Source organism: Eublepharis macularius, chromosome 2 (genome assembly GCF_028583425.1).
Source record: "Eublepharis macularius isolate TG4126 chromosome 2, MPM_Emac_v1.0, whole genome shotgun sequence".
Classification (NCBI taxonomy): Eukaryota; Metazoa; Chordata; class Lepidosauria; order Squamata; family Eublepharidae; genus Eublepharis; species Eublepharis macularius.
Genome location: NC_072791.1, coordinates 15,352,341 through 15,364,397, shown reverse-complemented (window position 1 = coordinate 15,364,397; position 12,057 = coordinate 15,352,341). Strand labels below are relative to the sequence as shown.

The 12,057-nt window shown below is 44.4% G+C and overlaps 1 protein-coding gene across 2 annotated transcripts in view; it reads right to left on the bottom strand.

Annotated features, from left to right (window-relative positions):
- Nucleotides 1-12,057, bottom strand: part of LOC129323834 (nesprin-2-like) — a 256,004-nt gene that overhangs the window by 135,116 nt on the left and 108,831 nt on the right. For both annotated transcript variants that reach the window (XM_054970582.1, XM_054970583.1), the window contains 4 exons: nt 10,302-10,484; nt 7,681-7,806; nt 3,283-3,477; nt 2,710-2,784 (listed from right to left, as the gene is read on the bottom strand). In XM_054970582.1, the coding sequence (XP_054826557.1) occupies nt 2,710-2,784; nt 3,283-3,477; nt 7,681-7,806; nt 10,302-10,484 (579 nt within the window). The remainder of the gene's footprint in view (nt 1-2,709; nt 2,785-3,282; nt 3,478-7,680; nt 7,807-10,301; nt 10,485-12,057) is intronic.

The window sequence follows — 12,057 nt, the reverse complement described above, 5'->3', positions numbered from 1 at the left end:
AAGCAGCTAATATAGGAACAGGACTTCAAATTGCAAACTTTTTTTGAACTGGAGGGGGCACAACATTCAGAGTCTTTTCAGAAACATCTAGTGTACTTTAAAAAACAAATTAAGGCACTACCTAGCAAAGAGTGACTTTTTAAAGGCTATTATCTCTTTAGATCTTGCCCAAACTCCCTGTGTGTTATGTGCCGTCAAGTCGCCTTCGACCTACGGTGACCCGATGAAGGAAAGACCACCAGAATGTCCTATCATTAACAAATTTGCTCAGATTCTGCAAACAGGAGGACATGGCTTCTTTGACTGAGTCAAGCCATCTTGTTTTAGGTCTTCTTTTCCTACTGCCTTCCACTTTTCCTAGCATTATTGACTTTTCCAGACAATCTTGTCTTCTCATGATGTGACAAAAACACAATAGCCTCAGTGTTGTCATTTTAGCTTCTAGGGAGAATTCAGGCTTGACTTAATCTAGCACCCATTTATTTGTCTTTTTGGTTTTCCATGGTATCTGCAAAACTCTCCTCCAGCACCACATTTCAAATGTGAGCAACCAATGAAGGTGATTGGCAGCAGATTCAAAATAAAGTACTTTTCTCATTTCTACTCTGAAAATGTTCTTTTTATGTTGAGATTTAGCCTGATATACATTATTTATTAATCACTGGAAGAGTTAAGTTTGTAGATTTAAAATTTTATCCTTTGCATTATTCAATAAAGCTCATTACAATCTATTACAGTATAGCTCAGCCCTTACTGAACATAAACACACATGTTATGAAGGACCGAAAGAGATTCAAATCTTGTACCCTGTTCTGATTCATTAAAAGACAAAAATGAAGAGCAAATGAGGCAATTCTTTCTATATGTACTCAGGGCTCATTTAGAGGGGGAACGCACAGGAATGCAGTTCCCCAAAGAGGGCACATCAGGTGGCCCCGCCCACCAGACTCTCGGCCATTTTGAGCCCGTTTCGGCCTGGATTGGGGCCGAAACGGCCTGGATTGGGCCTCTGACAGGGGGTGGATCACTCTCCCACTCATCAGTGGCCTGATCCTGACCATTTTGGGCCCCTTTCCAGCCCCTTTTTGCCATTTTGGGCCCAATTTCGGCCCTGAATAACCAGGACTGGGTCCAAAACAGCCAGAATAGGTGATGTCAGGGGGTGGGGCATATGCAAATCAGCTATACTAATGACACACTTCCGGTGATGGCAAGAGACACGGCATAAGCTAATGAGATATGGTAATGAGTTATGCTAATGGGTCCCTCCAGCTCTTTTTCTACAAAATGACCCCTGTATGTACCCACTGAGAAAACACCACCTCCAATGGGGGCTTCGTATCTTGTGTAATAACAGTGAAATAAAAATGAATGTATTGGTCATGTGGGGTGTGTACAGGTCATTACATGTAAATAACATCCAGAAATCTGTCAGGTGGCCAGCATCTTACATTTTTGGACAATATTGGGCATTATTATGGTTTTATTGAAAATTCACGGGTTTCAATTTCAGGTCCAATAGCAGCACTTTCAAGGGAAAGGGCTCGAATGAGTCCCTTCCTACTTTCTCACATTGGGGTTAGATCCAAACTAAATTTTCCAATGGCAGAATGGAAATTTCCTGCCTCCTCTCCCTCTCGCACACACTACAGCCCACTGATTTCCATAAAATGCTGTTGCTGGGGGATGGGGGACCCTCAGGAACAACATGCGTGGCTTCTTAGGCCGGGAAGGGGAACACATGAAGTTCCCTTCTGCTGAATCAGATCTGGTTTGTCCGCGTCAGCACTGTCTACTCAGATTGGCAGTGGCCCTCCAGGGTCTCAGGCACAGGTCTTTCACATCACCTGCTACCTGATGCTTCACTGGAAATGCTGGAGATTGAACCTGGGAACTTCTGCATGCCAAGCAGATGCTCTATCACTGAGCCACAGCACCTCCTAATTAACGCAAATTGATGGAAATTGCCAATTTATGCTAAATCCAGCCCCTTATTTGCCAGCTGTTCCCTGGCTATTTTTCCCGGATTGGCTGCTGCTTCAGCATCTTTCCCCCCACAAACTGGGTCACATTCTCGCTGGCAAGTGAGCTGGGGACCACTTAGGCAGCTGGATGATGTCACGATGCTACCCAGCCTGTCAGACTCAGCTACATGATGGTACAAAGCCAGTTCAGAAAGAGAGCAATGCTTCCTAGATCTCCACTGTTCTCATTTTGAACAAATATCACCTTCTTTTACAAATACACCACCCTGAAACATTTCTCAAAGAGGAAGAATTTTTGCAGCAGCTGAAAGGTTTCATAAGAACTTTGAGAAACAGCCCCAGATATGATGCATTTATAATCAGGGCTTTTTTTCTGGGAAAAGGGGTGGTGGAACTCGGTGGGTTGCCCTTCTTGAAAATGGTCACATGGCTGGTGGCCCCGCCCCCTGATCTCCAGACAGGGGAGTTTAGATTGTGGCGCAGAGGGCGATCTAAACTCCCCTCTGCCTGGAGATCAGGGGGCGGGGCCACCAGCCATGTGACCATTTTCAAGAGGTTCTGGAATGCCGTTCCACCACGTTCCAGCTGAAAAAAAGCCCTGTTTATACTTATATCACAGCCAAAATGGATCTTACAGAACAGGTTCACGCTCTACGTAATGATTCACTACAATTGCTTACATCAGATACTGTAGGCTTAGTCCCACACTTTGAATAATACTTACTTCACTGTGGAATGAGCTCTCTTCTGCTTCTTCGACCAAGGAAGGTAGAAGAGACAGTGACCCTCGCTTTGCCAGCTACAATGTACACGGAGAGAGATGGGCCAGTTAAACGGAGCTGCAGAAAGGACCTTTTATTTTGTCAAAACCTAATGTTCATCCCCTTTCCCACTAGCACTAACCCACAACTAACTCAGATGACTTCTACAGGTGTGATAAAGCACTTTCAACTCCCACGGATTTCAACAGGAGAAATGCAAGTGTGCTCTTAACACTCTCAGAACCGCCAGGTAAACTGTCTTGATCGATTCCCCCTGCCTTGCTTCCTCCATCAGCTTTCCTAGGAAGAAAAGCCCCTGAACTCATTCTAACTTCTGACAACATATACAAAGATCTCAGAAGAGTGTGACCTCGAAACAGGCTGACACGTGTTTACATTTTCTTCCTCTTACGTCTCCTTCACTGGTGCCACTCCCCTTCTTCACAAAAATAACAAAAATGTAAATGAGTTCCCTGGAACGTTAGATCCGATTTTCAGCGGAGTCACTTCAAGGGACGAGACGGCGGTCTCCATACCTGCCTATCGGTGCTTCCTCCGCTGACCTGCCCGCTTTCCTCTAGCGCTCGTGATTCCACACTCTCCTCTTCCGGTTCAGATTGTTCATGCCGCTGGTGAAGCTCCAGCAAGGAATTCTTCATGGTCGTCAAGAGATGCTCCTTATCTTGGCACAGCAGGACAATCCGTCGCTTTATCTCTTCCATCTCCTCACCCTAAGGAACAATCACGTTCAGAGGTGACGTTTTGCACAGGGGTAGGGGGCAGTAAGGGAAGGGAACAGTGAGCAGCATCTTACGGTGATGGGATCTCCAGGGCTTTCATCTGCCTCCTTTTCCACACTGAAGCAATTCCCCATGGCTGCTACAAACCGGAGGCAAGGAGTTCCACAGGAAAAACCCAGCCCTGCTGGCTGCCTGGCCATAACTCAGTAAGGAATGCAGAGGTTCAGTAATGACCACCTGCTCTGGACACACTCAGGACTACGGGAGTGGAGGTCCTGGAGAATGAGTAGTCAGGAGGAGTTCCGCTGATGACCGAGCACAGCTTAGACAAATGACTAAACTAGGCAACTCAACTACCACTTTGTGCCATCACCTCTGGAAGGAAATTAAGTGTGTGTGTGTGTGTGTGTGTGTGTGTGTGTGTGTGTGTCTTTTCCTATCTTACACAGGACAGAACTGGGAAATAAATAAGGGATTTATGATTTTGATACATGATACTGAAAGCATCCAAGGAAATACAAACAAGCTGTGCTCTCTCCCTCCCCGCCCTTGTTCTCATGTAGGTATCAACTTGACATTCTGGTACGTATGCTCTTTAATTAGTGCCTTGTACCATACATATTATGGCAGGTGTGATTGCTGCAGCTACCTTGCGGCCAGTTACCTGGCTCTGGAATGCCCTCCTGGCCTCATGCCTTTAAGCTTCCTTTAAGCCTCATTTTCCTGCCACCAGTTGAAAATGGTCCTTTTTGAGAAGGTCTTTAACTTTTAAACTCTGCACACAGAGGTGACTAATAATTAATCTTTTCCTGGTATGAGTGCGGAGTTTACTGCAGTCAGATTTACTGGCTTTTCTTTCATCTGTTTTAGAGTTTCAGCTCATTTTAATCTTTTTTTTAAAAAAAAAACATATTCTTGGTTGTTGTGGATTTTCCGGGCTGTATTGCCGTGGTCTTGGCATTGTAGTTCCTGACGTTTCGCCAGCAGCTGTGGCTGGCATCTTCAGAGGTGTAGCACCAAAAGACAGAGATCTCTCAGTGTCACAGTGTGGAAAAGATGTTGGCAGGTCATTTATATCTACTCATGAGGGGTGGGGTTGAGCTGAGTCATCCTGTAAGAGTTTCCCAGGGTGTGGGATGCTAATGGAGGGAGGCTTCACTGTATCCTGAGGAGGTTCTTTAGCATATGGATTGGTGCTTGATGTGCTAATCTTCTCTGCTTGGCTATTGTCGGGTATAGAATGTTTTGTTAGCCTGGTGTTTTTCAGGACTGGAAACCATGCTCTATTCATTCTTAAAGTCTCTTCTTTCCTGTTGAAATTGTGCTTATGCTTATGAATTTCAATGGCTTCCCTGTGCAGTCTGACAAAGTAGTTGGAAGTGCTGTCAAGTATTTGACCTGCCAACATCTTTTCCATACTGTGACACTGAGAGATCTCTGTCTTTTGGTGCTACACCTCTGAAGATGCCAGCCACAGCTGCTGGCGAAACGTCAGGAGCTACAATGCCAAGACCACTGTGATACAGCCGGAAAATCCACAACAACCATCGTTCTCCGGCCGTGCAAGCCTTCGACAAAACATATTCTTGTCTGGCTGAATGTAGTATTCATTTTTATTATTTTAAATGTATCCTGAACTGCCCCTAGGGATTTGTATTAGAATGAGAGGGTGAGACAGAAACAAACAAATAAAATAAGTGACGTGATAATTTTCTGGCTTTTTCCACCTTTACAATTTTAAACATTCTCATCTTTGATTATGTTCATTTTGTTTTGGTTTAACTGAGACCCCTTCTCTCTCTCTCTCTCTCTCTCTCTCATTCACTCACACACACACACACACAAAGAGATGAAAGGGAAGGCAGGATCTCACATGGTTATGGAATATATATGAATACTGGAATGGTATGGGGAAAGCTGTTGTTTTGAGATTTTTCTATCTGGTTAGCATCTCTCTTAAAGTGCTAAGATCCTCAAACACCCTGGAGCATTGGGGCACAGGTTTATAGGAGGATGAGATTCCAGGAAAATGTCTTTTACCAGTTCCAGGCCAGGTAATATGCATCTGAAAGAATACTTCCTTATGCAGGTCCTTTGGTGGGATGCAACCACAAACCCATTCATATATTTAGGACTATATGAGTCTACATAACTGTGAGAACCCTAAAGGTGGCACTGATCAGATTACACACCCACTCCTTTTTCTTCCAACAGTGCCCGGTAGAGATGAATTAGCAGCATACTATCTATCTCTAGCTCGAAGACGTGGCCTATACTGCCCCTAAGTCTTTTCAAGAAACCCACCACTTTGAATTCAATCCATACAAGTCCAGGTTGCCCCAAACAAGGTATACCTACTGTCTCCTCCTGGGAGGCAACATTGCAAGGACTTGGCTTAGACGCACCCAGCACTACACAGGGCCAATGTCGGTTACTTGCTGCATCACCAATAGCCAGGAGTAAGCCAAGACCCTTCAATGCAATGGCACTTGGTGGGGCTTGGCTGGAGAACTGGCCCTGAACTCACCAAAGTTTGTTCATTTGCTTATATACCACATTTTTCTCCAATGGAGACCCAAGATGGCTTACATCATTCTCCTCTCCTCCATTTTATTCCTACAACAATCCTTTGAGGTAGGTTAGGCTGAGAAGGTGTGACTCTCCCAAGGTCACCCAACGAGTTTCCATGGCAGAGTGGATTTGAACCCGGGTCTCCCAGATCCTCGTCCAACCCTCAGGCCACTACACCATCCTGGCTCTCCAGCATGTGTGGGTGTAATACCATAAGAAATTGTGTTGCAGCAACATAAAAATTAAAAGTACACTAGGTAGCAGCAGAATATACTCTATTAGGACCAAACTATACGTTACAAGTTATATACGTTTGCTAAGGAGAGCTCCCATGTTCTTGGCTTTCCGCAAACATTGCAAAACTGAATTATTCAAAAAGACTTTTTACTCAGATAGGAGGGCGGTATTGTAGGGTGGGGTCTTGGATGTTTCACCAATGAGTTGGGAACCATAGGTTCCACCATTATGTTGCTTTACATATTATCTGTTGCTTTAAATATGTACTGCTTGTGCTTCATGTTGTCTAATGTCAGTCCTAGAATTGATTATGTTCTGTTTCAGCAATCCTTCAACCCTGTATTGGATCCTTGCTAATGCTATGTCTCTGTAAATGAATACATCTACCCTATGACATTGTTTATGGAAATGACACTGTATGGAAATGCCTGCCCTTGTCCTTGCTACTGATTGTACTGATCTCACACTATGTAATCCGCTTTGAGTCTCAGTGAGAAAGATGGACTATAAATGACATAAATAAATAAATAAATAAAGGGGGATAGCAGCAATTCTGCCGCTGTGAGTTCCCAGTGGCAATGCCATTTAGAAGCGCTGCAGTGGCCTGATTCTGATAGGAGAGCCTCCTGCTTTCTTCCATGCCATTTTCCTGAGCTAAACCACTGTGGGGGTGTTATTTTCCCCGTCAATGGTGCCATCTTGGCTCAGGGAAAATGGTTCAGGTTGGGAGATGGAAGCCCCTCCTTCCCCCGCATTGTAGTCCCTATCTAAATTGGGCAACTGCAGAGTTCCTAAACAGAACTGCCACCAGGAATTAGCAGCTGCAGAACGGCTGCTAGTCCCGGTGGCAAACCCGTATAAATTGTGGCATGTGGTTTGGCCCTCGGTCATTTCCTAAATAATGGGCTGGTCGTAGTTTTGCAGAGGCCCTGGGGTGGGATCAAAGGCTTGCTTGCACTGAGAGTCTTCAGTTAACGTGGTTTATGGGGCTTGATTTCAAGATGGAACCCAACGGTCCCAGCATTTTGCGCACTGGTGAAATTTGTAAGATGTTAGAAGCAGGGGTCTTGAAAATGGTGCAGGGAGGGCACACTGAGAGCAAATGAAATCGCGTAAGACAGCAAGCTCTAAAAAGAAAAAATAAACACAGCAGCGAATCCAACTTAGAAAGGAAGTGCCAGTAAAGTTTGCGTTTTAAGGTAAGCTTTGATGATCCAAACCAAAATCATAGCGACATTAATCCCAGTAGGGTCATTTTATGCATGTGGAATTATAGGATTCACATTTAAATATGCTCTTCTTACTTTTCTCAACAATTTTTTTATATCTTACCGTGAAATGATAGACATTGAGAGAGTGGTGGGAATGGAAAGTTGTAAACCTCACCTCTGGGTAGGAGGCAGCCTGAGCAGTTAATGGGATTTCTGTAGACAATTCATCCAAGTGGCTCTTTAGCAACAGCTTCAGAGAGTCTATCTCTTGCTCGCATTCTTCCATCTCCTTTACAATTGGCTACAAAGCAATAATTACTATTAGATGTTGTAAAGTGGATGCAGGAACATCAGAATGCATGACCTAATGGCCTAATAAGCTGTCAAACCACAGCCTGTTCTGCCTGAAGCCAGGAAATTATTCAGTGTATTTTTAAGAATGTTCGTTCTGATATAGAAAAAAAATAACAGCTTTGGCAAAAGCTCTGCTTTTTATCAGATGGAAACACTTCATTGTAAATGACTGCGAGGGAAGGGGCTGCAATGGCCATAAAAATAATATACTTTTTTCATTGGATTGGGAATGCCGCCGTTACCCATGATTTTGTCTTCTGATACAAAACTTACATATTTGCTGTTGCAGATTCATGTCCTAAATAGACAGCAGGGTTCAGAATATTATTTTAAGATTCATGCCGGGGCGCAGGCGTGGGGAGGAAGCATCCAGGAATGAATGTGTCAAGACGATGCTCAATTATTCCAAACATTTACGCGATGAACGATTATGCATATCTGCATTAAAGTACTTGGGACAGTTGTCAGTTATCATGCTCAGTTCAAGGTATGGGTTATCAAATACAAAGTTCTTCACGACCTTGGTCCGGCCGCCCTATATTCCTCCATGGCAACTTCGCTCATCTGAACATGACGAGCAGGTGCCACCCTACACATGGGCAAAATCAACAGCAGCCTGTACATGGGCTTTCTCTGTGGTGGCCCCTACCCTGTGAAACAGCCTGACTGTGGCAGCCAGGAGAGTCCCTGCTCTCCTGGCTTTCCACAAACAATGCAAAACCAAATTATTCAAAAAGACTTTTTATTCAGATAGGAGGGCTGTATTGTAGGGAGGGAGTCTTAGATGCTTCAACTAATGAGTTAGGGACCATAGACTTTACCACTATGTTGCCTTATGTACTATGTGTTGCTTTAAATATGTGCTCCTATGAACTACTTATGCTTCATGTTGTTTAATATTAATCCTAAAATTGCTTCTGTTCTGTTTCAGCATTTCTTCAACTCTGTATTGGATTCTTACTAATGCTATGTCGTTGTATACTTGTATTTATTTACCCATAGCATTGTTTATGGAAATGTCCTTGATACTGACTGTACTAATCTCACACTGCGTAATCCGCCTTGAGTCTCAGTGAGAAAAGCGGATTATAAATGACATAAATAAAATAGAAAAAAATAAATTATCTGTGGGTTTTGATGATCCATGAACCCAACTGCAGGTGAATATTTGCATATGTGAGGGAATAACCTATTTGTATCTGCATTGTGAAAAGCGCGTATTTGCTTTTTGAGAAAAACTGTTCTTAATATGTTACCCAAATAGGAGGAATCCTTAATTAGTTGGGGGAATTAGCATTAAGGAGTCAGTGAGAGGGGTAACTGGGATTCTCCACCTATGTCTATGAGGATTGTTCCCTTAAAGAACACTCCGTACATGGCTGGGAGGCCCAGTTATAGGGCAAAATGTTTCCGGAGCAATGCAGATGTCTTGCTCCCCAAAATAACTGCTTAATGGCTTATCCGGAGGTTTAACAATAACTTGGGAATGATTTGATATTACTATCTGGGATGGTCTATTGGTAAAAATATTGCTTGCTGACCTGGTAAGTACTGGACGGGAAGGCTATCAGATGGGCTGAATAACTTTGATTAGATAAGTGGGAGAAGGGAGGGTGAGGAAGGCATTGATGGGGTTAGGCAGGGAGTTTTCTCAGGAAGCCTCATTATCTCTGCTTCTCTCCAGGGCATGGAGGGCCGTCAGTCAGTCATTCCCCCTATGACTCATGGCTTTGTAAATTTCCAGGTTCCAGGCTGGGTGGCATCCATTCTGCTTTGGGCCAGACACTGCCTAGGACTTAGGGCAAGGGGTTTATGATATTCCATATCCATAAACTGTCCCTGCAGTGTGGGGAGGGGGTCTGACTGCTAACAATTATGTGAAGCCACTATATGCAAATGTGCTGGTAATATCAGCCGGAATATAGGGACTGGTTTATACATGTCTGCATTACATTACAGCAAAAGTAAGCATGTTAATTCTACCAGGTATCCACTCTGTGCCCTGACCTGGAAGGCCCAGACTAGCCCAATCTTCTCAGTTCTCTGAAGCTAAGCAGGGTCAACCCGGCTTAATACTTGGAAGGGAAACCACCAAGAAAGTCCAGGGTCATTACTCAGAGGTAGGCAATAGCAAACCACTGCTGTTCGTCTGTTGCCATGAAAACCCTGTGGAGTTGCCGTAAATTGGCTGTGACTTGATGGTACTTTGCACACAAGCTCCAGGTGTAGCTGGACCTTAAGCAGCCCCTAGCCACAGTTTTCCAAGATCCACCAATGGATATTAGCTAATGATGGCTAAATGGAACCTCCATGTTCAGAGGCAGTATACCTTATGAATGCCTCTTGAATGCCACTAGCTGGGAGACAGCAACAGAAGGGCTATCACTATGAGGTTTACTGAGATTAGTTCATGCAAAGTGTATGTAAAAGACTGATTTTCACCTCAAGCAGTTCGTTTTGTTCCTTGGTCATTCTTTCTAATGCCCTCAAATCTTTCAAAAGCTGCTTTGTCCTTTGGAACACAGAGAAAGGTTGCATCTTCATGCCTGGTAGCCGAAGACCATCTTGGTAAGACTGTATCTCAGAGAGAGCCTTCTGCATAGGACTAATGTGGGCCAATATAACCTGACGTATAAGACAGAGAATCAGTAACATTTTTAAAGGTTGGAATGGGAAGAGGAAGGAAGCATGTAATGACAGCATACAGTGCTTTAGGGCATTCAAAAGAATATTTCCCTACTATAACTTTGTGAGATAAACCAACGTTACTCCAAACACATCTACCCTTCGACTAATACAACTCCTCCCAGGACGGGAGCGCTTGAAGAAGCTCCAGGAACAGCCCAACAGACGGCAATGCAAATGCCCTGGTCTGAGCTGCAATGGGGTTGGAGGGCCAACAGATTGCAATCTACCCAACCCTCCCACCAGAAAGGCCAGGGGAAAGACCACTCAGGGAGGCAGGGTGGAGACTGGGGGGGGAAGTGAGGGAGGAGGGAAGGGGGAACCTTTTAAAAGCAGGTTGCTATGAGGGCTGAGGAGGAAGGCAAGGGAAGAGGTAACTGGAGCATGCTGTCTGTCCTGTGTAGGAGAAAGAACATGGTGGTACAACCCATTCCCTGCCCGCCTGAGGACAGTTGTTTTGGGCAGATAGCAGCCAGCTGTCCCGGGGCATTGGTAAGTAAGGTTCCTAGGTAATCACAAGTGGCAGGCAATCTCCCGGGTGTGCCCCGTTGCCCACCAATCCACCGGTGGGAGGTGGCAAGCTCCCTGGAGATCACCTGTCATTGGCAGGCACCCCAGGAACACACGCAGTGAACGTGCTCTTGGGGGGGCATGACGACATCACTTCCTGAAGCGACGTTGTCGCACCGGCTGCAGGCATGCTCCCATGCTTTGCTGGGACCAATTTTGGCTCCAAATGGGCCATAATTAGCCCCACGTGAAGCGCAGGAGCACGCCTGCAATCAGTGCGACATCACTTCCCAGAAGTGACATCATCACGCACGCGCCAGGAGCGTGTGCGTGTGAAGCTACCCACTCCAGAGGCAGGAGGTAAGTACCAGGTCCCCCACCTCCCACCAGGAGGGTATATGGACATGGCAACCCTATTGGTGAGCAAGGAGACTCACACTGGTCAGCGGTCAATCCAGGTCAGCCAGTCACAGGTATAGGGGAAATGGCAATAATTAGTAGGGTTGAGGCTTTGAGAGTTTGGACTTTTTATATGCTACAATATTGGCAGTTGCACAATAAGGGAAAAAAATAAATCTATAAAATAAGGAATAAAAATAAATCTCTAATCATTCCATTATTCAAGTCTTAAAAGTTTTTAAATTTGCTAAGATCTGATTATCAAAGTTTTTCATTTTCTTCTTGAATTTAAAAAAAATATATTAAGAATGAGGGCAAAATCCCTTTCAGCTAACAGATGATTAATGCAATAACAAAAATTATAATGACTATGGCTAGCCGATATAGATGAAATTGTGGCAGCAGGAAAATTATTACGGCAGGCAGGCACAGTAAGAAAAAGGAACTACTTGCCAATTAAATGAAGATTTAAGGAAAGTTTGAAAAAAATACATGAAAACTTTACAAATTAGTAGTGACCTCCTAGTTCATGCTGTATTTTTAAAATTATGAGTATGTTTTAATTTCCCCAATCTTTCAAAATGGGTCTCCTGATCTCCCAGTT